Raw genomic sequence first — 26,470 nt, 5'->3', positions numbered from 1 at the left:
GGACAAATGGCTTCTTTGCCTCTGGCAGGCTGTGTTATTGTTGGCATTGACATCTCCAAGAGAATGTCACTTTACTGTTCCCCCACTCCCACCCCCTCAAACACTATCCAGGTAACAGGACAGTCCCTAGCTGCTCTGATGACTTCTTAACCTTAGATCCATTCAGGGAGAATGCTCCGTCAGTGCCATGCGGCCTCCGTCTCCACGTGCCAAATAGCGCAACGCTTGCGTGCTCTGACTTATTTACTGGTGACAAACTCCCCTCTGTGTTATATGCAACATATAGCGCTGGTGCCTTTAGTGACACCCACCTCCACCGACTTTCCTGGCTCTGCATCCCCATAACAACAGAACCTCGTCCGTCTAGTATGTTTTCTTAAAGCCAGTTTGCTTCTTAAATCCATTGGTTATTGGTACGATTGCAGTGGAACGTAGAGGACCAGACTGAGATCAGGGCCCTATTGGGCCAGGTGCTGTACAGATACATAAGAGGCAGTGCCTGCCCTGAGGAGCTGGCATTTAAGTGAACAAGAACAACGGGGAGGAAATGAACTGTTACTGTCCCCATCAGAACTCAGCTGACAATTCAGAAGCTGTTTCTCCCCCAGCTTGACTGCATCTGCAGATCTAACGGGAGCCACATCTTGTTTGTTTCAGTAAAGTAAGTAGATGTAACCTGGAGATATGTAGGGAGCAGATGAGCTGAGAAAGATGCTCTTTCGGATCATAGCCAGACTCGGAAGAACTGCAGTATCAGAAAGTGTTTTCACATGCACAATGCTCATTCTGCTAACTGGTCAGCAGAGTCCTTCACTCAGATGGTCAGCTCTTTGGGGGCAGGGACAGTATTTTTGTTCTGTGTTTGTACAGCGCCTGGCACAATGGATCCTGGTCTATGACTGGGGCTCCTAAGAGTGAGTGCAACACAAACAATAAGTATCCATTTCATGATCTCAGTGTAACAGTCTCCGCCTACTTCTGAATCCACCTTTATTTGTAAATTACCCAGAGAGCATTCGTCTCCTCTCCCCTATATCATGGAATGAAGGCCAAGCGATGGAGGTTGCTATGTACAAAGAGGCCTTCTGCATTTGTCTAATAAAAACTACAGCCCCCAAGAGGCTGGGAAGTTTCCATACTAAGGCCTCACCTAAAAAGAAAAGTTGCACCTGTTTTAAATCTCTTTAGTTAAAGCTGTGCAAGCCACTGTGTGGACATAATTCAATTGGTTTACATTTACCAAATTAAGCTAAAGTCGAGATAAGCCAATTGCAAAACAATTCAAATGCATCTATCAGGAGAATGCACCAGAGTTTAACTCAAAGAGATTTAACAAACATTTTAAATCAGTGCAACATTTGTATGTAGACAAGGTCTAGGTGTCCACTTTACAATCATGCAAGGCTCTTCAAAGAAGCTTCTCCTGCTGGTATGATGGAGACACGGACCCAAGCAATAGCTCCATCCACAAGATGGAAGGAAATCCACAAATGAGAAAAGAGGATAGAACCGTCACCTCAAACCTGGATGCAAAGCCAGGAGAAGTCAGCATCTCAACTGGGGCCAGTCACCTGCCACTTCTTGATTACCGTATAACCTTGAAGATGACAAGCCTTCAAATCTTGCTTTGGTTGTTCCCACAGAGCTTGAGGGATTACTGATTAATTAGTGGAAAACATCAGTGAGCCTCAGCTTTAATACACAGCTTAACGCCTCTTAATTAGAAAAGCTGATGGGATCCCTTAACGGCCCTTCTGCTGAGAATGTCTGGCCTCCACTTTGCTGTATATCTTCCGCTTGCTAAACAACACCGTTTTTATTTTGAAGTTCCCCACTGCAGAGAGGTTGGCAGAAGTCCACTCAAAATTCTGCACTGCCATTTCTTCCGGCTAAGACTCAATCTATGCCCTGCACCTTGCTCAGCAGAAGCTCCCCAGTCTGACCTTACTTCCCGACACCTCCAGGACTGGTAGCCAAAGCCCACCCTGTTGGCTAAATACGGCCCATGGAGAGTTCTGCAACATGGCACCCTGCTGCCCTCCCCGTTCACATGGAAATGGAACCCACCAGGCCATGCGTCCCAGCATGCAGCACTGCATCTTGACACAAGTGGCCGGCAGCTGGAAGCAAGATGGATGTTGTATGGGCAAATCAAGAAAGAGCAGAGCATGCTGGGACTTGGAGTCTTCATTTGCAGCTCTTTATATGGAAGATAACACCCAACACCCCAGCAAGGGGAAGAGTTCAATGGACCAGTCTCGATGACCTTCTGTAGCATTCTTCCCCCTGAACCCTGAGAGTAAGAGGAGAGCCCTGCAGTACAAACCTTTGCATCCGCGCCGGTTTGTTCCCTGCCGAGGGATGGTTGGCTGGAGCTGCCTCCTTCTCCAACGTAGATGGGCGTTTCAGATTAGGCACCACCCCTCTGGGAGCATGGTTTTCCTCACTGGTTTTCCCCTGAATGCTCACCACCACCTTGTGATCCTGCAGAGAGGACAAAGAGCTGTACAATCTACCTGGCCACTCAGACCCTCACGGCCGCTTCGTGTTTGGAAGGTTCCTGGTTTTGGATCACATCTTTCATCAGGGAACATTAGGACAGGAATCGCTCTGCAGGGGCAATGCATTCCCTGCCAGCCATGCTACCATTTTCTGAGCGAAGGAAAGTAATTCATGTCCCAGAGAGTTAAGAAAAATACCTTTCTATCGGGCGGGCTATGTGAAATGTATTTGCCCTGTCCTCAGCAGGCCAATGTCCATGGGACAAAAGGACAATCCTATGGTCACACCTTAAAATAAGGGTACAGTAATTACCATGTAACTACATTGTGATTAGTGTTGTTATACTGTGGTTTGGCTTATCAGGATGTAATTAACACTTACTCATCTTCGCAACATCTCTGTGAGACAGGCCGGTGCTATTATTAACTCCATTTTACAGATGAGGAACTGAGGCATCAAGTGACTTGTCCCAGGTCACACAGAAAGTCTGTGGCAGAGTAGGGAGTTGAACCCATTCTTCTGAGTCCCAGGCCAGGGCCCTAGTCACTGGACCATCCTCCTGAGTATATACAGGATGTCCTTACTCAAAGGCAGAGACCAAGAGTGTTTCTGGACCAGGCCAGCCGTGAAAATCCACATGCACAAGTGGTTTGAAAGATCAATATAGTTTGGGGCTCCCCAACCAGTGGGGATGCCTGCAGCGACGCACAGAGAGAGAAATAGGCACTGACTGATCAGGGACCAACACGGCAAACATCTAAGGTTTCTGGTGCCTCTTTCCCACACCTGCGCTCTAGAATGTATTCCCCGCGTCTCCGGTCTTCCCGCATTCACCAATGCCCAGCTTCAGTTCTTGTCTCTACACCAGGCTAAGGCAGCATTTTTAGCTCTACCTGCCCATCACTGTGGGACCCTGAGATGTGGGTTCCTGGCTCTGCCGCAGACTTGCTGTGTGACCCCAGGCAAGTCACTAACTGGGGGAAGTCAACGGGAGCTGCGGGTGCTCAGCAGCTCGGGAAAGAAGGTTCTTAATCTCTCTGCAACAGCTGCAATACGGGGATGATCACACTCCCCGGGGGGGAGGTAAATTCATGATGGCTACAAAGTGCTCAGATGCCATGGTGAAGAGTGCAATAGAAAAGGCCATGAATAACTATGGATGAGCAGTGCCCTCTGGAGCTAGATGAATGAAAAGGAGAAGTAGAGGATTTGGCTGGTCGCCCACTTATTCCCTGCCCATTGGCTGATGGTGGAGTCAGTTCCACTGACTCCACCAGCCTGTAGCTGATACCCTGGGATTTTATGGGCTTCATCCAAAGCCCATTGGAGCAAATGGACAGGCTCCTCCTAGTATGTGGATGAAGCCCTAGGTCCACCTCTGGACTGTAGCTAGATGGCAAAGAGGGGTGGCCAGGATGAGGTTAGATGAAGACACCCAGGGTGAACTATTTGCCGAGCAAGCATTCTCCCAGGAGCAGTAATCCTGCTGCCATGGGATTGCAAGCTCCAGCCCTTCTCTGTACTACTGTCCAGCAGTTTGCAAAGAGAGTGAATCAGTCTAGAGAGAACTGAGAAAATGAGAAGCGGAAACAGTCCGACTACTTCATTAAATCCTGCTTGGCTGCACCTCAGGCCAGGAGTCAGCACTCTCCCCCTGGAGGAGAGCACCCAGGGAAGAGGAAACGCAAACACCTCGCAAAGGATCATTTCCTGAAGACTGAGCCAGGGAGGGATTCACCTTTCCCTTCCGCTCAGAGGGAAGAAATCTCCACATGAAAATCAAAGCTGGAAACCAAAAGCGGTCAGACTCCAGGGGAGGAAAAAAGTCATCTCTCACGACCAACAGAAATAAAAACACCCTGCTTGTTCGCAGTGGATCTAGGGGCAGCAGTCGCTGCAGATTAGCACATTAAACCGCGCCACAGCATTCCAGGGACTGGAAAACGCAGGGTGCACATTATCATTGAGGGAAATGGTCAGATTCAAGTGCAAAGCTGCTCAGAATTCAAGATTTGCCACACTTCATGGCACAGGCACCCCCGGAAATGTTTCACCTGGGGTGCACTCACCCTGCGGTGGTGGCTGGGCCTGGCTCCCCACTCTGGTTGCCATGATCCAGCTCGCGGGATCACGGTGCCACCAATGCCACTCACCAAAATTTGACCCGGCATCTCCATCATGATGGAGGAGCTACAGAGCCAAACCTGAGTGGCACTGAGGCACTGCACGACGGGTCACAAGGCCACTCAGTTTGGGGGCCCCCTCAAATTGGAGTCTGGTGCAAACTGCCCTTTTTGACACCCCCCCCCCCACCGGGCAGCCATGCCCCCTGCCAAGGGTATGCACTGTGCGTAACGTGTATATGGCTGCGGGCACCACTGCTTCGTTACCGACTGCAGGAATTGACTCACTTTTGTGCTGAACGATGTCTGTTTCCCAGGACAGGGGGCTGGTTTCCCTTCCAAATTAAAAAGAGGCTGCTGCATCCAGACAGACCCTGGGGTTCTCTCTCAGCCTGACCGGCAGCCTGTGCTGTCTAGTGTCACAGGCGCTCCCTAAGTCCTGGCCTGGATTACACACTCCACTTACCGAGTTCCCATTCTGCACACTGTTCACTGTCCGTGTGAATCGGATCACAGGGCTGTCCCCATGTCCCTGTGGCTGGGCAGGCAGGGCTGCTGGTGGTGGATTGGCTTCCTGCAGCGGGGCCGGATGGGCAAACAGCACATCGCTCTGAGGCCTGGGGCCATCACTATTATGCGAGGTCTGGCCTTGGGGCAAAGTCCCCTCTCCCTGGCTCCTGACCCCAGAGATCTGTGGTCTCATCAGGCTCCCACCAGGGGGCTTCTCCTGATCCACGGAGCTCAGCAGCATTTTGGCCCCATTGGCTGCAAACACCTGGAGGGAGAAGAGAAGAAAGAATTTTGCAAGGCTGCGTTAATAATGGAAAGCGGGAAGGGGGGAGAATTAACCCCAGGTACTCAGCCACCCCATCAAGCAGCATTCCTCTCGCCAGGAGACTTCACATGCCCAGGTTTGGACCCAGCAAGGCCCAAGGCCAGGGTACTGTACCTTCTGCCTAGAGAACTGTAAATGGTTGCTGCCCGGTACTGGGGGCTGTTCCTTCAGTGCCTGGAGCTGCTCTTGCCCCTTCGCAGGTCCCACTTCCTTGAAACTTGGCATCTTCTGCAGAGCTTCTTTGAGCTGCCTGAACTCCTCCATCTGGGTCTAGGGCAATGAGAAGGGCAAATAAGCACTCAGGTGATAAAGGGTTAATACAGAGTCCTGCCCTCCTCTAGGCTAGGAGTGGGCGTTCGTGTGCAAAAAGGGGCTGGAGAGAATTCACATTAATTGTCCAGCACCACCCCATCAATGACTGCAGCAAGCCCCCAAGAAGAGCTAGTCTCTGCCCTGGTCATTCTCCAGTCTGTCCCCACAGCACGGATGTCCCTCATTTCAGACTCAGTTTTTCCCTAACCTGATGGCGTCCAGCTTTTACCATCCGTTTTTTACATCGGAAATGCTGACCCATGAAACAGACTTTACAACCTACGTTGCAGAACGGATTCCTTCTGCCCTGACACCTCTGGTCCCTTTCATTCTGGTTCACATGTACATACAGGCTCTTCTCCAGGGAACCATTTCTCAGCAGATGTGTTCATCTCAGAGGGGTTGACACAATAATTGGCTTAATTCTACTTGACCATTCAATTTACTTCAATGAAAATGGATTCCCCTGGACTCCAAGGCAAATGTAACACTTTTCACTTTGCTGCGGCTTATCAGCTCATTTCCTCCCTCCCCACCCTAGAAAGTGAAAGGGCTTGAAAAAGCCTTTCAGGAAGGGCTGGACACTCCTTTATTCATCGGGAAGGCTGTGTGGGAGGAGGGGTGTGGAATTCTTTGCATCCGGTTGCCAAACCAGGGTTGGGTGGTAAGTCTTCCAAGCAGAAAGGAAAGTTTGGGAGGAAACTTCCTTGAGCAGAGGTTGTTCATTTCAAGTCTCTCCTTTGTGATCATATTCTGCTTTGACCTCAGAGGTGGCGGTGCGTGGTTTAAGAACAGACAAGGCAGCATGGGAAAGTAGGTGGGGAATGGCTTCCGGGACACAGCGGATCAGCCCAGCTGGTAGGTGAAGATTGGCTAAATTAGAACAAACCAGAGAGATTTCATTCTAGCAAACCCAGCACACAGTGGGGAGGTTTTAAATATACTATGATCTACGGGAAGTTATTTGGAGTCTAGCACAGAGGACTTCATGTATCGACTCCTGGGTTCTGTTGCAGAGTGAATCAGCCACTGATTCACTCTGCAAGGCCTTGGGTGAGAGTCATTTCGCCCCTCTGGGCCTCATTTCACCCATCTGTACGATCAGAGCACCAGCTACTCAATGCTCCTGTCAATTTCCTAAGGCATGCCAAGGGCTTTGCAGTCCTTGGATAATGAGCAGGCCGCATAAATTCACTTTGCATAAACACCCACCTGTCGTCTGCAGCAGGAAGGCAGGATTGGTGCAAATCAGCACTGCAGTAAGAGAAAGAATTGCTGGCGGATGCAGGGAATCTGCTTGCTTAGCTACCAAGAGTGAAATCCTGGGCCCAGTGAGGTCAATGGCAACCTAAATTCAACCTCCTTGTGCATCTACGCATTAGGATAGTCTGTTACTGTGTGATCACAAACTCTTTTTTCCACAGGACACAGCACAAGGGGTGAAAGAAGGTAACACAGGCAGCCTTGCTTCTGGCATCTCCTAATTTCTGAGTAATTGACTTTGAACCTGTAATAATCTTTTAACGTATTTTTTTAAATGTCAGAGAGAAGGGGTGTGTGTCTGTGTGTGAGAGAGTGTGTGAGAGACACACACAGACACAATATGCTTGATTTTCTGAGTGCTTTGCTGTAGTATCCCCATCATAGAATCCACGAAAGAGCCTTTGAGAGGTGCTTAGCTAGAGAATAATTCACCCTTGATCCTGCATTCTCTGCCAAGGTGCAAATGCTCTCAGCACTTAGTGAGCCAGACAAGAATATTTTAGCTACAAGGGTGACTGGTAATGGACATAGAGCCGGTAGCTCCTCGGGTTTTGACCCAGGCTGCTCCTGAAAACCTGTCACCCTCCAACAGCAGTTCAATAGCCTAGATGAGCTGGCTCGATCTCAATCTGCTTCATAGAGGACAGGTGCCCACACCACTAAATCCACATTTGAGGCGATTTCTGAGCGTTTTGGTAAAGAGGCCAAAACGACGAATGAGTGGAAAGGCTGAGCTGCATTTCAATCCGCAGCAAGGGTGCTGTCGGGTAGGGTGAGGGCACACGTCTGGAGAAGCTTGCATCACCTGCTGGTTTTGGTGCTGGTTAAGACTGCTGGCCTATTTGAATCCCAGGAGGGAGGGCGGGCCTAGGCCCAACCAAAACTAAAGCCCTGCCCACACAACTGAGGGAGGGGCACCATCACCAGGACCCAGCTGATTTCTCAGGACAACAACTGGCACAGGAGTGAGGGTCAAAACAAGGGTGCCAGCTGGAGACACCAAGCAGAGGACTCCAGACAACACCCACCACTCCCTGAAGGAATGAGCGGATGCTGCCCAGAGGAGCTCTGCATGGATTTGTGAAACAGTGAGGAACAGAAGTAGGCCCCCAGTGGAGGGGGCTGGATTGACTGAGGTCCTTTATTTATTCCCAGATTGGGCACATCACAGACTGGGCCCATGGGAGCCGTCCCACCACCATGCCTCAGCCGTGAGGAGGAGGAAGGGAAGGCAGTTCAACCACCAGGCTAGTCTCTGAGTACGTTGGTGATTGTTTGGGCACCAGCCCAGGGGGAAACTTACTGAGATACCCCCTCATCCATCCAATTAAATGTCACATTGGCCAGCCAACAGCTGTCAGAGCGACTGTGTTCAGATCCAGTGACCTGGACTTGAGCCAACAACCAGCGCTGGATTCAGGTAACTAACCTGAAGCGATGAACTGTTCGTGAAGTTGACGCTCCCTGGAGCCATCCAGAGCAGAGCAGGTCAGGAGACAAGAACAAAGAAAAATCCCCTCCTCTCCAGCCCTTAGCAACCCCGACGCCTGGCTCAGGAGAAGGATCGGCTGTCAGCCGCATCCAACCACAGCCAGCTCCCCGCTTCTGAGCTTAGCTCACAGCCCAAGAGAGTGTTTGACAGCAGGCTGTTAATTAGCAACAGAATACGTTAATCCAGCCAGTGACATGACTTCAGAAAATATATTGACAAAGCTGCTGGAGTGTCTGGCTCATTTCGAGGGCCTCAGAAAGACACTGCTCGTCCCCTCGGTCTCTCCTCTCCCTCAGTAATCTGCAAAGTCCCAGCTTTATCCAGATTTGCACAGTGTCTCACTGGAAACGCAGTGCCTGCCCGTCATGAGGGCCCCATGGCCCCCAGCCCCATGTTGGAGCAGTGGGACTCCTGCAACTTGCAGGGATTCAGGGGCCATGTTGATCGCAAGCCCCTCTCCAGAAAAACTGCATGCATTACATGCTCCTTGCTCTTCAGGCTTCCCTCTCTGCCCCCAAAATTCAACCCCCGCGCTACAGCTTTTACACTTAACAATGACATGTTGTTGGTGTCGCTCTTAGGAACCCTTCCAAGGCCTCCCCCTCTGCAAAAGCATCAGCGCACAAAGCAGCAAGAGCCATTTTCTACCATTTGCGAGTGCCTATTTGTATTCCCAAGTGAGTCCCCGTCTCAACCAGGCAGGACTGCCCTGCGATATTTCTCTCTGCAATTAATTTGCTAGCCGTTGGCAGAAGGTGACTGAACACCACTCGGGATGAAAATGTTCCTGAGATCTGGGTTGAATGACACACGCTGGTTATTGCGGGAGGAATTAACCCACAGAGAGGTTGGTGAATGCTTACTCCTGTCTCAGCCATGCAGCAGGGATCATTGTGACTCCAAGGACTGGCCGGGCCCAGTGCTCGGAGAGATTTACTGGTCCTGAAAGCATCTGTCCTGCTCCACCAACCAAAGCACCTTTGCAGCCATCTCAGCCAGAGAAGTTCAGCAGCCGCCTGTATTTATTATTTGTTGTTTGCACGATGGTAGTGTCTATGGATCTCAATTAGGGATCCGGGCTCCCCATCGTGATATGCATCATGCAAATACCTAATGAAAACACAAATCCCTGAAGAGCTGCTTGCATCAAGAGCTAGGATTAGCAGTCAAGTATCAGAGGGGTAGCCGTGTTAGTCTGAATCTGTAAAAAGCAACAGAGGGTCCTGTGGCACCTTTAAGACTAACAGAAGACTTCAGATCATTTGAGAGCAGGGGCTCAGAGGATTTTAGCAAAGATACCTTGGAACTCCAGTGGCTGGGGAGGAAGCAAGCTACTAATCAGAAAGGCGTTATCTCACGGGCAGTGGTCTCACACCCTGCTAGCACCTTTTAAGAGTGCAAGACAGTTGCCCCTAATACTAGGGGACTCAAAACCATGCCAAGACTGTACTGGTCTCTTAATCTAGCATAGCAATGGGCCTCAGCCCCAAAGCTCAGATCCAGATTTCTCCCCAGCTCAGGGTTTTGGTTCATCCCCTTACAGGCAGATGTTCCTGAATCTCTTCCCCCCCAAAGCCAAGGGTCACTTGGCTCCGCGGTTTTGATTCCTGTTCTAGCAGCATGATAGGCCCAGAGTGAGTCCCAAGACTAACAGAACAAGTCCCAGACCAGTGTAACCTCTGATCTCTGGGATGATATTGGTGTTGGGTCAGTTTGGGATAAGCAGAATTAAAAGATGTCAGGGGAAAACGTCTGTACAACAAACTCCACAAAGCCCCTGCAGGAACACAGGCTGCAAAGCTCTTTCCAAAGGATTCAGATTGAAAAAAAGCAGTTTTTTTTCATAATACAGAGAGCTGAGAGCTAGAGGTAAGTAGATCTTTGATGGACTTGCCAGACACTTTTGGATGGTTCGCATTAAAACCACATCGGCTGCTTCCCTTGCCTAATCTGTGAATTGTATAACTGAAACTTTTGTGCTAGAACAGAGACAGGAAAAACAAACAGCTGTTCCAAGTGAATTCAGTGCTTGTGAAGAGCATTGACGGGGCAGCCCTGGAGACTGAAAGCTTCCCTTAGCGAAAAAGTGGACACAACATGGACAGTATCAGAGCAACCTTCCCCGACACCTCCCTCCAGACCTGCCTCAGCCCTCATCTTTGTGCTAAGACTGCCGAGAAGAGCACCGAGGAGAGCCAGTTGCAGCATGGGCCTTGTAACGCAGACCCTCAGCTGAGACCATCAAGTCACTGCACACAGAGCATCAGAGGGCAACAGTTTCCAGTTGCACTCACAGCTGGAAGGCTGCGTATCTCACTGCCATAGAGCCGAGCTGGGGGTGGGAGGAGTGAGGGCAGAGCTGATCTTGGAACTGGGGCTGGATATCGTCTTCCCCACCTCAGAAGAGGAGGCAAAAAGAAAATTCAGCTGGCAAGACGCTTCCCTATTGAATGATCCATCAAGGTAGTAAGGGAGCAGCAGTTCCCTTTGAAAGGCCGGGGGCTCTGTTAAAAGCCTCGGAGCTGGAGGATGTGCTGCGGCCCTCCTAGGCAGAGCCTAAAAGGTCGGGCATCGGAAATGGAATGGAAGTTTCCTTCAAGGATCATCTCCTGAACAAAGCTTCAACAAATACTGAACATAAGAAGTGCCCAGGTTGTGGCAGATTTCCATCCAGGTGCAGCCAGCTCTTAGGTACTGGGAGCAAAGAAGGTGGGTTTCTTTCTGCCGTTTAATAACAAACGACCTCCAGAAGATGCCAGGGAGTCCTCACCCCTGGTTTTCAGATGACCTCCCAGTCTATGCATGAAATCCAATTGGTCCTCTCCATTCAGGTATCCCACTGGGATGGGAGAGCTGCCGAGTCAGGAAATCCTGCGGTGCAACTCAGCGTACGCCACTGACTCCGCAGACAAGTCCTACCTGGGAGGTCCGTCCTTGCCTCGGCCAGTGCAGAGATGTTCCCTAGTGCTCTGGCTAATTAAAGCACTCCAAGGATGATGCTCCCATCACTTCAGTTCAGAGTTTATTCCCTGGGGGACATTTTTCATTCTTGAGATGCTCTGCTCACATTTCCCTGTGTTCAGCTTCATCCACAGTTCCTGTGACCTCCCCTAAACAAATCCCCTCCCTTCCTAGTATCCACACACTTCAAATGAGACCACTGCTTGACCCCACCCACAGCACATTCTCAAAGCGTTCTACAAGCATATTGCTTTAGAAAGCCACTAATGCTGGTCAAGAGGCCAAGGCACAAACCAACAGCAGCAGAAAGCCCCAGGAAACCTTAAGGTCAGGAGATCCCTCATCTCATCTCAGCCGGCAGCAAAGCACAGTCTCCAATATAAGGTCTATGTGCACTGAGTCACTAGGCCAAACCGGCTTTACAAGCACAAGGCCTCTTGCCATTAATCCCTCTGCGGCTGGGAAGCCTTATCCAGTTGGTGTTTGCGCTTTACGCCGGTTATAAACACCATTCACCTGAGTTCAGGATCAGGCCGTTGCATTCAGGCTACCTCGTTACGAGCCCGGCGACGGCACAGCATCTATTACCTGAGCATTGAGGAGCTGAGAGTGGACATCCTGGTGGGCCTGCCGGAGAAGCTTGCTCTCCTCTCGGAGTTTGAAGACGGTATCTGCAAGAGGAGAGCGAGAACACAGGTGAACACAACGGTTTGGCGAAGCGCAGCGTCTCGCTCGCATCCCGTTCACCCAGATGGAAACGCCGGGGCTCTCAAAGCACGAGGCAGATCAGGTGGCACTAGCCAGGCACCACGGGAGCAGCGTCTCAGATATAGCCACCAGCCCCTCCTGTCAACCCAAGTAACTCCCTCCTCTAGAGAGGAACCTAAACACCAGATGGCCGCAGGGGGTGGTCAGGGGCAGTCACCATGTTTATGCCCTTTGCTAGGGCAGAATAAGAGGTTTTCCTTCACTTGCAGCCCAGCTATTCTCCTGCTGTTTATTGGCAGGCACGTAGTGATGCCAGAGCCCCTACTCTGGAAGGAAGGCGCTTCAGGCAGGGCATCCGTGACAGAGTACGGTTAACCCTCAAGCACATACAGCAACTGCAGGGCGTATCAGACCGGGGGTGCCAATCCAGCACAGCCTCCTGTCTCCAATCTCTCAGACCATCAGTTGCTTCAAAGGATGGTGCAAGAAAGCCTGGAGAAGAAGTTCTAGGTTAACCTGGCCACGGGGGCAGTTACTTCCTAACCCGTTCAGCGGCTGGCTTATGCCCTGAAACATCAGAGTTGCACTCCTTGCAAACTCTTCATACCCTCACTAATGCATGAAAGGCTACGCATCAATTCCGACATACTGCATTGCACTGAAGACAAGAACTGACTATATCCCCCAGGGAAGAGACAGACTGTGCCAGCCTTATTCTGGGCTCTGCCTGAGGCTGTATTAAAACACCACTAGACCCTCCAACTTGCCCTGGTGTGTATTTTAGCCTGCAAACAGCTGAGGGGCCTCATGCCAAGCGAAGGCATGGTATTTTCACTCACCATACAGCCACTTCACCGTAGGCTGAATGGGCAGGTTAGATTTCTGTTTGAGATTATAGGTCTTCCTAATTACAATGGTGTCTCTATTCACGGAGCGTGTCACACCCGAGGGGGGAGGGTCTCATAGCCCGGGCTTCAGCCTAAAGTCCGATCGTCTGCACTGCGGTTTTTCTAGCCCTGCAGCCTGTGCCCAAGTCAGCGGACACGGGCCAGCCGCGGGTGGTTTACTACAGTGTGGACATACCCAGCGGGGCCAGGATGTCACCTCTTGTCTTTAGGGGGTTTCTCTCGTGCAAGTTCAACCCTGGTCAAATCTGCAGAAAGCACGGATGCTTGAGGGGCAGCTCCACGTGGCAGGAGAGATCCGAACCATGGGGATTAGAGCCAGGGGCTGTAAGGGGGAGACCTGGTGTTACTACACGTAAAGTCCTATAACGAGGGAGTGGAAAAAACAGCAGGGAACATAAAGTGGGGGTGTGCGTGGGGACCAGGGGAGAGAGGCAGACCCCAGCTCGCTCAGCAGTATTTGCAACCCTCGGAGGTCTTTGAAGAATCAATATGCGGCGATTCAAAGATCACAAAGTGCTTTACAAAAGTGGGTAGTATCTCCATGCTACCAGCTGGGAGACAGACACAAACCAGTAAAGTGACCAGTGACACAAATGAGCCACAGAACTGAGAACACAACCCAGCTGCCTTGCCAGCAGTCACCTGTTCGAACCACCTCCCTGGCGCAAGAGCGGGTAATTCTCGTCACAACACCTGCTAAGAACCACCTGCTTTCCAGCTGCGTTACAAAAAGGTTCCTGCTGCTCTGATGCCTCCTTTATTTTCAATTACAAAGGGATCTCTTATGCTCCTTCACAGACCGTGGTTTCAAACACCACCTTCCCACAAAGGAAAGATTTACCAGCCAGCTTAGAGTTAATAATACAGGAACGAAATCGTACCGAGTGAACGAGCAGCCGGGAAGATGGGGACTGAATATCAATTATCTCAGGCTGAAGTCAGACTCCTTGAGTAGATTTTTTTCCCCACCCCTAAGTGTTTTTTCTGAGCGTTATTCCCCTTTGCTTTGATAAAGATCATTTTCCTCACTCTGTTTTTCGCTGTGTGTTTCAAAGAGGAGATGGAATCAAATATTTGGGTAATCTACTTAGCTTGCATGTAGGGTTTCTTTTTCCACCTTAGCAGCATTACTCAAATATTGGGCTACAGTGACCCTTTAAAAAAAACACATCAGCAGCTTTCACTCTCTCAGACCCAATCCAGGGGCTAGAAGTGAACCTTAAAAATCTCACGACCTCAATAAAAACTGAACTAAATAGACATGCTCTGCAGGAGTTAGAGGTATCAGCATTCCCTGCAGCAATTTTTGCCATTAGAAGAGTTTTATATACACGAACCACTAATTAAAAAGGGAGGGTTACATTTACTCCAAAATTTAGGTTCTAGAATTTACGAGACCTAATGTCAGAGCAACAGAAACTGTTTAACGAAAAAGTAGTTTACAGGGAAGTGAGAAGTTTCCATTTAAATCTCCTTCTGTAATGCGGGACACCCAAACCCTGCCATGCTAGACTAGTGCAGCAGGAAGTGACTCTGGCTAATCTAGTTTAATTCTCCTCGCTGAATGAAATTAAAAGGAGAGGCAGTGTGGTCCAGTGAGTAGAACACTGGCCTGGAATTTAGGAGACCCTAATTCTATTCCCAGCTCTGTCACCCACCTGCTGTGCAATCTTGGGCAAGTCACTTCCAAGCTCCGTGCCTTAGTTTCCCCTCCCACTCCTTGTCTATTTAGATTGTAAACTTATCAGGGCAGGGAGTGGGTGCAAGGGGACCCTGATCTTGACTGGGGACCTGTGGGCAGTGATTTAGGCCAAGAATGTTCAAAATATTAAACCAGCGTGACCTGGATTTTCTGAGCTCCAGTTTAACCAGGGATGAAATGATATCCCCTGTGATTGTGGCAAATATAGTAACTCCATTCCCCTGTGACTCCACCCCTGCATTGCTTAGGGAGCGCCACTGGTTGAGCTCCAGCTCCAAGGAACATCTAAAATCCACAGAGGGAAGCAACTGGTTAGACAAACCCCGGGTTTATCCAACGGGGAACGGAGGTGCAGTGGTCTGCAGGGCTGCATGGTACTGGCTCCTCCTGCACTCTCCAAGCTGTGCCATACCCTGGCACTGGAGCATGTCCCAGCACAGCTGGAAGTCACTCAGGGTCCGGACAGAACCATCCGGCGGGCCAGATCCAGCCTTTGGGGCACCCACCGGACCACCCGCCAATGCTAAATGGAGAAATGTTTCCCAGTCTAATAGGGTTGAGAGTTTAGACTGTGTGCTTATATTTTCTTTTCTTTTGGTAACTAGCTCTAACTTTTTGCCTATCACTTATAATCACTTAAAAGCTATCTTTTGTGGTCAATAAACTTATTTTACTATTTATCTTTACCAGTGAGTTTGCCTGAAGCGTGTGGCAAATCTGCTCAGGTTTTGCAAAGGCTGGTGTATGTCCACTTTCCACTGATGAAGTGGTGAACCAATTAATATATTTGCACTGCTCGGTTTGAGCAGTGCAAGACAGTATATTCCGGATATACAGTGCTGTGAGGATTTGGCTCTGGTGCCTTTCTCTGGCTGATTCAATCTAGCTGGGTATGAGGTCTCCACATGCGGTTGTGTTGAATGATAACAGCACCTGGCGGGGTTTGCTGCTGTCACTAGCAAGGCATTGTGAGACAGCCCAGGCTGGAAGGAGTTCAGGGGGCACAGCGGTCCCACAGTCTCAGGCTGTACCCCGGGGATCCCGTCATAAGGTATGAAAGCATGGGAGACGACGATTGAAAAGCGTTTGCATGGAACAGTTGAAATTTGGAAGCGTCAGGGTGGATTTATGCCTGGAAGGGATAAAATGGATGCCATATTTGTTCCACGAAACCTTATGGAGAAGTACAGAGAAAAGAGATGGCAACTGGGCATGGTCTTTGTCAACTATGTACCAAGAGAATTAGTTTGGTGGAGTTTGTGATGGAGAGGTGTGCCAGAAGATGTCCTTCTTATCCGCGATATAGACGATGGAGTAACTGCCACAGTCAAAACCAAATGGGGCTACAGCAGAGATTTTCCAGTAAATGTTGGCCTGCACTTGGGATCAGCAATGAGCTCTTGTTTGTTTGCACTGGTCTTGGATGTGATAAGTGAGAATATATGAAGGGAGCCACCTTGGAGTAAGCAGTTCACTGGTGACTTTGTGATATGTACGGAGACCCAGCAAACCAACTCTGAACAGCGGCAACAGTTGAGTGAACGCTGGTAAGACTGAAGTGATGAAAGCTGAAGGAGGAGGACCCACCATAAAAAGATATCACAGGCAGACAGCTTAGAGAGTGAAAGAATACCTAGGATGAGTGGTTGCTGACAATGGTGCCCCCCGGCGTGACGCCCAGCATCGTGCGAAAGCTGCTTGGTGCAGATGGTGGGAGCTGACCTGCTTGTGACAAAAAGCTGCCAGTAAAGTTAAAAGGAAGAGAATATAAAACTGTAATTCAACCTATCCTAAGGTACGGAACAAAGACTTGGCCAGCCACACGAAAATAAATCTGAATGCTCTCCACCGCAGAGATTAAGGTGTTGAGATGATCAAATGTGACAGGAAATGAAATGAAATTATAAGGGGCCTAAGATTGGATTGCCCCAACTGAAGACAAGTTGAGGGAAACAAGGCTACATTGGAATGGACATGTCCAGCAGAGATCTGAGACTTATAGGCATAGGCCAGTCCCTGCAATAGTCATGGATGGAAGATGACCAAGGTGGAGGCCAAAGACTTGGTATAGGGACCAGATATCGGCAGACCTTAGAGAGACCAGTTTGCAAGACAGCCAGGTGTACAATCATGAGTTTTGGAAGAACTCTATAAAAGTCGGCAACCTCAAACAGGAAAGTGGCAAGAAAGACGATGACCGTGACTTAGCAAGGTTAAAATAGCCTGATCCCCTGGCCCTGTGCCATAAGCCACATGGCAAAGACTCCATCTAGCTGGCTTTTTGAAGTGTTCTTTGCACACGTGCTGAGTAGGACCCGTTCTGAAGGACATGAGCATTATACTGCGTACAACATCCCAGAACCAAACTCAGCACATGTAGTTGATCAAACCGCCAATTGTGAAGCAAGAGACGGGAAACTGGAGTCAGGAGAGAAAGAACATGGGGGCTCGGCCTTCAGCTCCTCAGAGAATAACAGTGAGGCGAGAATTCAGATGCTGATACGCAGACGGTGCTCAGAGAAAGTAGGACACAGGTGTACCATGGGACACAGGTACGGAGAATCCCAGCCAGACCTCCCCCAGTGTGTTTCTAGCCTTCTGCTCCAGCAGAAGCTCCTGCCATGTGGGCAACACACGGGCTAGCACAACAGCACTTCAATGCCTCCGATTTTGGATTCAGACACCCTTAGGATCCTCCAGAGCAAGCCGTTCCCTTCCACTGTGTCAGTGTCTCACCAGGCAGCACCATGAAGACTCTGGCTAACGGAACATGGGCCCAGATACATGGTGAGGGGTGTGGTAGCAATACCAAGACACGAAGAGGGAAGTGTGGCATTTCAGTACTGCCCTGCCTGTTCCAGGCAGTTTGGAGACTTCATTGCCACAGGAGCCATGTGCCTCCCATACAACTTCTGCTGAACTTAAAACACTCATCACTTAGACTAGTGGGGCCACCCTTGGGCAGAATTCTACTCAGAAGGCCCTTAAGTGGGCTCCCCTACGATTCACTTGAAACTTAGTTAGTGCTCATGATTAATGCTGGCTGAAATTTTTCAGCCAAAACTTCCCCCACCCCTCGGTGAAAAATGCAGATGTGGCGACGCCAAAACATTGTGTGTCCATTTCGCCAAATGGTTCACGTAAAAGAAAAACAAAAAATAACCCACCCCAAATTAAGAAAAAGTCTAAACTCATTTTCAGTTTGAGACTTCAACTTTCGTTAGTTTTAAAAATCCAAAAAGGCGTAAAACTCACTCAAAAATCGAGACCAAGCCTTTTGTTTCGGGTCGCATGACACTTTGTGTTCGACCCAAAACACATTTTCGGAATTGCCAGTGAGCCAAAATCTCCGTTATTCACCCAGCTCTGCGGGTGAGAACGGTAGGCCCAACAGCTTCTGTTTATCCACAGGACAGTTTCTGCATGGCTGGCACCAAGGCAAACTTCCCCACTGTCCCATGCCAACAGGATTCATCCCAAACCTCCTGCGGCGAGAGACAGTCGTGGAGCCTGACTCTTTAGTCCTTAGCCTCTCTGTAGAGGCTGCCAATGGGGATGGTGTGTGCAACGGACACTGGGAACCAGACTGACACAACTCCCTCAATATAGACCATTAAACAGCTTTCTGTCTCTACTGACCCAGCCTCCCCTGCCTCTCTTATACACGGATGCCCACTAGCCTGTACTCTGTTCAGGATCCTTCTAGCATTTGCGGAAGGGAACTATTAGGTAGCTCACAGGAGGAAGTGCGCCCTCTCCCACACCCAGGCCGTCAGTCGCGCCTTCTCCTCACGGCGCCCTTCCAGCCCAGCTCCCCACCATGCTCACCCTGCAAGCCTGTGACTTCACTCTCCTTCTCCCGCTGCAGCTGCGCGTATTTCTGGCTGTGGGTCTCCACCGTCTTGCGATGCTCTAGTTTCAAGCTGTTGTGCTGCAGCTGCAGGTCGAGCAGCTGTTTCTTGACATCTTCGTGCTGGTTCTGAATGGGAGAAAAAAAAAAAAAAAAAGCAACATTCAGGGTTGGTGCAAACCACCACCCCGTGGCTGTCTGATTCCCTCTGCTGGGACGTTTCCAAAGCGCTGGCAGCGCATGCCTTTGCAGTTCCACCTCTATCACACCTATCCAGTACTGGCCCTCTCTGCAGCCTATCTCCAAAGTCCCCCTGGCACCCAGGTAACCGGGAATAGAGTTAAAGCCAAAAGTCCATTCAAGGCTTGTATTTTTCCTGACCCTCTCCCCACTTAGACACATGCTAGAATAGTTTACAGAGTAACAACCCCATGCTCTGCAGTAGCCACGCCGGAAGCTGAAGTGCCCTCAGCTCCATGACTGCAGTGCTATTCCAGTGCTGATCACCCAGAGTTATTATTTTAGTGCGATCTCATGGTGCTGGATGGGCAACCCAGGAGGCTGCAGGCAGCTGTTCTGTCCACGGACGAGCGTCACCCACACACTCTACACACACGCCCTGGAGCTGGAGGGACACGTGTGCAGGCGAGAGGGTTGAGGCTCCAAGCACCACACAATCCTGGCCTCCTGGCTGAGGCTGCGAAGGCCGCAGTCAGTGAGAGCCACACACAACGGTGGGTGTTGGGCTGTCAAAGCTTGTCCGACAGGATCTGGGACTGTGATCTGCCTGCTTGTTTCATTCAGGCCTCTGAGGTGTTCCAACCACTAAGTAACGCTGCCCCAGGTGATGTTGGGGACCATGAAGTTCCCATATGGGACTATGAATTCCTGAGAGCTGGGGAGGGGAGGCAGGGGGGGATTTGGATCCAGGCTTTTGGCTCATACCATATAAAAATGGCAGCAAGCCACAAAATTGCCTGGCCCTTTAAGCCCAGAAAACTTCATATTACTGCCAACGAACGCAGACCACCTCCTGCACTTCCCACTGTCAGCTCACTGGAGGCTGACAAAGGGGAGGAGCGGGACACGGAGATTTGTTTTCAGGGGTTCTTTGCCCTCTTTTTCCTCTGGGGTAGAGAGTGGAGGATTCCTCTTGAAGTTGGTTCCTGAAGTGAGGCGCCAAAAAATTCCAGACACGTCAAGGAGAGAGTTTGTAACCCACGCTGAGGGAGGGATTTGGGAGAGGAGGGGCCTGAGAAGCCGAGGGAAAAAAACTTCTCAGTTCTGAGTAACAATTGGGGGGAAGAAAGAACTGGAGTCTCTCCATGGAAGCCACCCAGCTTAGCGCAGCGCACGGTGCACGTTAACCGGGAGGGAGTGCCGTTACTTGTCCCAACGTCTCCAACCGGCCGATGGATTTAGCTCGTGTTTTCTTGGAGACGCTCCTCACCCCACGTGGCCTCCTGCTGTTACACGTTCGGTTTTCATTGGTCTGGCACATGGCTCTGGATTTCGCCCAACGTTCCAGCCAAAGACCATGACCTTCCCTCGCCTTATGCATGTGGCACACTGCACCAACCCAGACATCCTTTCCAGAGCTCCTGCCGCATTGCAGGACATTACACGGAAGGACAGAAGAGGTTTCCACGGGGTGTGTAGTTTGATCTGCTAAGCCAAGTTTCCTGAGTCCCGCACCTTTAAACAGGACAAATTCCCCTCCCTATTGCCATTTTGCGTCCCGACGTTGCCTGCCACGTGCACACACACTGAGTTCTTGCATGGGGGATTTACTTGTGTTCTCTTTTGGGTTTGCCTTCTGAAAACCTGCTAGCTGCTTTCCCCCACGGCACCAAACTGCTAGAGAACCCCCTCTCCACTGGTACAGATGGCTCGGAACTGGGGGGAGTCCCACATCTGCTGCCTCAATATGACCCATGGGTGACGTACGGCCAACAGGCCACATATCAGCTCTGCTCCAGACAAAGGCGAGGGCACTGGGACCGGGGGCCCTAACGAGACTCATGGGCTGGGTTCAGAGGGAGTGGAGTTTAAAAAAATGCAGGGTGAAATAATCTGAGAACAGACTCCATCTCCCGGCCTTCCCCACACTAGAGAACAAAACATGCCGAGACATCCTTTTGCTCAAACCCAGTGAACCAGAATTCACCTCCTTTTGGTTTCCCATAGTAACCCATGGAGTCCTTCCACACTTAAGTTTGCCAGCACCAATTACATATACAAATCGACCGGCTTGCAGGTGAACTCCTGGCCCTTCAATACAATAACTCTGCAGGGCTACAGCAGTAATTCCAATTTGTTTCCCTTAAATGATTTTTTTAAAATGCCATCAGTGCTCGGAGTCATCCTCGCGGCTTCATAGAACAATGGGACGTACTTTTATAGGGCCTTCAGATCTGTGGGAAGTCCATAGCACAACCCGTCTCCTGCTGAACAATCTGACTCAGAGCAATAAGGTAAAGAGAGAGAAGCCACGGAGGTCCTCACATACATATAGTATGGATGAAAATAGTATCCCATAATCCACAGAGTTGTCCCAGTGCTGATTTATGATTTGTATTTGCAGTCAACCTAGAGACGCCAGTTGAGATCTGAACCCCATTATGTAAGCGCTGTATAGAGAAGAGACCGTTCCTGCCACAAACAGTTACAGTCTAGACAGACAAAGGAAGGATTACGATCTCCATTTTACAGAGATCGTCTCTCTTTGCTCAGTTCCCTAATCGACTTGCCCAGGTCACCCAGGGAGTCTGTGGCAGGATCAGGACCTGATCTCCAGAGTCTCAGGGTATGTCTACACTACAAAAGAGGTGTGTCCTTAACCAGGGTTAGCAAACTGGAGTTAAACTAGCAGTGAAGAGATGGCAACTTGGTGTTTAACTAGGGTTAGCTGCTCACGTTGAGCCCCAGGCTGCTTTATGGGCTTTAACCCGAGCTGCTCACAGGGTCGCTGTGTCCTCACTGCTACTTTAACCTGAGTTAACCGCTCTGAGTGAAGAACACACCTCTTCTGCCGTGTAGACATACCCATTGTCCAGCTCCTTCACCACAGGAGCATCTTTCCCTGCCTGCCATTTTAAAATAAGCTACACAGAACTGTAATGGTTTGTGAACGCAAGGCTTACTAGGGGTCCACAGTAATTTAAACTGGCATGCTCCAGGGGATTGGTCAGCCACAAATCAGCCTCAGGAAAAATATTCTGCTTAGAGCAAACTTAATGGTTTAAAAATGCTTGTAACTCAAAAGTGGGAAGCATCAAGAAATAGGGAAAGCGAGGCAGCAAGGTTAAATAACTTTGCTTGAGACCTCAGTCAATGTTGGTGAGAGAAGTCATGAGTCTTGGCTGCCATTTTACCCTTTACAAGTACATCGAGTATTCACACCTTGCGGTGTACCAAGCCAGAAGTCTGGCATACACGGCACATGCTTCATTTTATAAACGCAGGAGGACTTCTCAAGTCCCAGGAGCAGCCTGGAAGTGGGTCCCTCAACAGCTCCAACAGGGTTGCAGTGTCCAGAGCTTCTGGGACCATGCAAAAGCAACTGCACGGCCCGAGTGAGTGTGGTATGCTCCAATCTGCGGAAAAAGGCATCGAGCATAAACTCAGCAAGAAAAAGAGAAGCCAGTGGTAAGTTTGGAGCCAGAGACAGAAGGTCTGACTGCTGCTTTCGGCTTCATGTTCACCCAATTCCTATAGACAAAAATACAGGAACAAGTTTAAACCTGGAGAGTGATCCAATACCACACATTGCAGAAGCATGACCACCACCATCCTGGTTGTGAGCAGGGATTGAGCCATGACCCTCTAAAATTTGAGCCAAAGTCCAGTAACTGAGAACTAGAACAGACTCCTCTCTGCTGTGGAATGGGCACAAGTCGGGTTGAGAACACACTCAATAGTGCATTGCACCAAGAACAGAGAACGTGATGTTCTGCAAGCAAGCTCGCATTTCACATTAACGATAATTAATTAGCACTTTTAGCTGCAATCCTTCTCTAATACATTCACAGTGGACTTACATATGTCCCTTTTTAATGTGATTTCAGCCAAATATAGTTTGAGATTACTTTCTTACATTAAAATAATTGACTTAATATAAAACTAAATTTTTACAATTATTTTTTATTAAATGTATTTTAAAAAGGAATTCACGAAGAGATGCATTTTGGATAAAATTACACTGACATTTCATTAGCCTTGGATCAATTTTTCTTTCTTATTTATTTTAAACATAGTCAGTTGCAGGGCAAGTTTTTTGCTCAGTTTTTGGATTGCTGACCAAAGACTGATTTTAAAGATCTGACCTGCAGGAAGAATGGTCCAATGATTAGAGCATTAGCTGCCAGCTAGGGTTCAATTCCTGGCTCTGACACAAACTTCCTGTGTGACCTGGGGAAAGTCACAGTCTTTCTGTGCCTCAGTTTCCCGCCTGTAAAAAAAAAGGGGAGGGGGCACGCTAATTTATTCCTACTTCAGAGAGGTGTTGTGAAGTGCTCAGATATTACGGTAATGGAAGCCATAAAGTATTTAAGATGTATTATGGATCTATCATAAAACTTCATTCAGTGTTCCCTACATCAAGCCCTTCAATTTGCAGCTGAGCAAGGGTATATCTTTTAGAAAGACATCTAGTCTTGGAGAGGTTGAGAATCACTGATCTGTGCCATGTGGAATACAGCATAAGACCCCCACATTCACTTTCCTGCTCAGAGGGTGTACAGTGCCCGAGACCTCTCTGCCAGCTGCAATTTTAATTCTGGACAGCATCTGGAGATATGGAGTACAAAATAAACAGTTCTCTCGTGGCTTACAAAGCAGCTCTGCAAATGTCAGTTTAGAAAAATGAAGAAGTAAATAATACATGCCCTGTTCCACGAGTGCTAGGAAAATGCCATTCTTTGCAAGATCCCAGAGTATGGCAATTTTAGGAGGTCCTGGTCTACAAATCTCTTTCATTCAAATCCAGCTCTTCGTCTTTGCAGACAGTAAATGAGGATGGGTGCATTCTTCTGATGAACGTTTAAAAAAAAATTCAGTCTCCACTCGAGATGCAAAGAGTCGTGAGAAATCACATCGCAGATGTGACAGCAGCAATCCAGTCACAGGCTTCTGGTACTTGTGGAGAAAGCCACGCACCTTCCACCATGAGACTCATTTCCTGTTACAAATGTCTATCACACACATACAGAGCTGGTAGCTTCTCTCGCATATGCGCCCTTTCCTCTAGGAAGCCAGAAGAGGGCCTCGCTTTCCCCTCGGTGGAAGAGGGGATATTGTCTACTTTGCAGGGATTCTGTGAGGTTTAATTCCCTCCCATTTGTGAAGCAGGTTGAAATCTTCAGAAGGGAGGTGCAATAACAGCACTAAGGAACATTTTGATATGCTCCCCTCTCACACAGGAAGGCAGAGAGTGTTCCAGGGTCCAGGTGGAATGGGGGGGGGGGGGGGAAGGGTGATGATGGAGAGGGGCAACCCCAGTGTGGAAAAAGACAAAGGGACATTTGTCCTGGGCAAGTTCTGCTCCCAGACAGGCCTGCACAAGACACGAGTTCTTTCACAGGAGGCCCTGCTGTGGTGTTGTGCGCAATTCCCCCCCCTCCAATTTCTTTTTTTGGGGGAAATTTTGACAAAAAGCCCATATTTTATTTTTGTGTAAAACTTGTGGAAATGTGCATTTTCCCCCTCACATTTGACGCTGCAAAGCCAGATTTGTCTGACAAAGAGCTTCCGCCCCGCCCCTCCCTCGGCACGCAGCCCCCGGTCGAGTCCTGAACACGCACAGCCCTGTTCCCAGGTAGCAGGGCTTTCTGCTCGGAACAGTTCACACACACCTAGCGAGAGAACCCTGCTTTGCGATTCTCCTCAGGCCCTCGCTCAGCAGGGCTCCTGTAGGCTGAACTTCCCAGCAGGTAGGTGATCCTTCCCCACACTTGTGTACGAACTCTTTCCGAGTACTAGGGGCCCAGTTCAGGCAGTGGAAGGAGTCGACTGGGAATTTGACTGGGCACTGAAAGGGCCCCAAGAAGAAGTTTTTTCTATCTGGTCAGGTCCCCCAGCCCATGCCCACCTCCTCCAGTACAACAGAGAAACGCAGTCCGCCGGTTGATACAGATCTAACACGGAAAGCGAACGATGGGCGTGTAGGCAGAAAGGAAACTGCAGAAATAAATTAATAAAATAAATAAATAAATAAATAAATAAATGGAGCTATCCTATCTCCTAGAACTGGAAGGGACCTTGAAAGGTCATCGAGTCCAGCCCCCTGCCTTCACTAGCAGGACCAAGTACCAATTTTGCCCCAGATCCCTAAGTGGCCTCCTTAGGGAAGGTGCTGCTGACACAGCTGTTTTCTTAACTGATTCAGTCCTATCCGGCTCTGCACACACAGCAGCCCTCATAACAGATAGACAGGGCACCCTCTCCTTCACCCAAATCAAGCTTTCAGGCCCAGCGTGTCTAATTTTAACTCAAGATCGCAGTGGCATTCAGCTATCACCTAGAGGTACCGTGACACGTCAGGCGCAATCAGCATCCCCGGTGAGCTATCCTTATGGAAGGTTCATTGACAATAATCGCTTGTAGCTCCTATTCCCTCCCAATGGCCCGTAACAGCTCTCAGAATGGGGCAAGTGGGCAGCAAAAGAGCAGTCAAAGGCAGATCTTTGCACCAATGGCTTCACTGCCAGATCCCGTGGTGCTGGCACCTCCTCCTTATCCAGACCACAGCTCCTTGGCATCCTGTAAAATAGGTGATACAGAACAGCAGCCAGTCTCGGAATCAGTTACACCGCACCTTCATCCAACACACTTCTACAACCAGCCTCGGAACCAGTTACACCGCACCCTTCATCCAACACACCTCTACAACCAGCCTCGGAACCAGTTACACCGCACCCTCCGTCCAACACACCTCTACAGCCAGCCTCGGAACCAGTTACACCGCACCCTTCATCCAACACACCTTTACATACAGTAGTTACGCCACCTCACGCTCCAGTGATGACCTTATTATCTCCATTGTGCAGAGGTATTAATGACTTCCCAAGATCATACAGCAAGTCACTGGTAGAAATGGGACTGGAAGCCAAGAGCCCCCACACTCAGTTCTGCTGCTCTAGCCACTCGCCAGCATAGTCTCCCAGCACCTGTGTGTTAGTCAAACCTTTTGTGAAAGGCTGAGCGGATTCAAAGTGAGGGGGAAATAACTGTTTCATTGTTTCCAACATGAGCCCTATTGGGTCACAATAGGAGGGCAAGATCCATGGTATAATCCAGGCACAGACAGTTCTGGAAGTTTAAAAGGGCATGACGTTAATCTACCCGGCCATGTCTTCACCGGTGAAAACACACCTGTTTCTGCAATCATGCACTGACTTACCTTCAGTATCTTATGCTGTGAACTGAGGGCCCCATATCTGTTCATAGAATCTTGCTGTAACAAATACATAAAAACCATTAGAATGCAGAAGATACAGAGGCAGATCAAAACCACACACAAACATCAGTGTGGCTACATAATCATACCATTAAATGTACATGCAAAGCAACGCACATGATGTTTGGTCTCCTGTATAAGACAAAGCGTTGTATCCATTTAACCTAAGAAGGGTCACTTCTCAGGGAGTGCTGCTAGAATGGATTAGTTAAAAATAACCAAACTACTAGTTTTGTCTGGGCAGGAAACAGTTTTCCTGTCCCATAAGACTTTTTTTTTTTTTTAAATGTCAAAAAATCCGATCACAAATTGGACAAAAACTTGAAAGCTTGAAAATGTTGTGAACCAAAAATACAAA

General features: G+C 49.4%; 1 protein-coding gene across 4 annotated transcripts in view; it reads right to left on the bottom strand.

Annotated features, from left to right (window-relative positions):
* LOC117867788 (Golgi integral membrane protein 4-like) overlaps positions 1–26,470 on the bottom strand; it is a 78,064-nt gene that overhangs the window by 21,957 nt on the left and 29,637 nt on the right. For all 4 annotated transcript variants that reach the window (XM_034753060.1, XM_034753061.1, XM_034753059.1 and 1 more), the window contains 6 exons: positions 26,056–26,109; positions 18,635–18,785; positions 12,077–12,159; positions 5,575–5,730; positions 5,092–5,400; positions 2,327–2,484 (listed from right to left, as the gene is read on the bottom strand). In XM_034753060.1, the coding sequence (XP_034608951.1) occupies positions 2,327–2,484; positions 5,092–5,400; positions 5,575–5,730; positions 12,077–12,159; positions 18,635–18,785; positions 26,056–26,109 (911 nt within the window). The remainder of the gene's footprint in view (positions 1–2,326; positions 2,485–5,091; positions 5,401–5,574; positions 5,731–12,076; positions 12,160–18,634; positions 18,786–26,055; positions 26,110–26,470) is intronic.

Source organism: Trachemys scripta, chromosome 19 (assembly GCF_013100865.1).
Source record: "Trachemys scripta elegans isolate TJP31775 chromosome 19, CAS_Tse_1.0, whole genome shotgun sequence".
In the NCBI taxonomy this organism is placed as follows: domain Eukaryota; kingdom Metazoa; phylum Chordata; order Testudines; family Emydidae; genus Trachemys; species Trachemys scripta.
The sequence above is the reverse complement of the archived record's forward strand: the minus strand, read 5'-3'. Positions and strand labels throughout refer to the sequence as shown.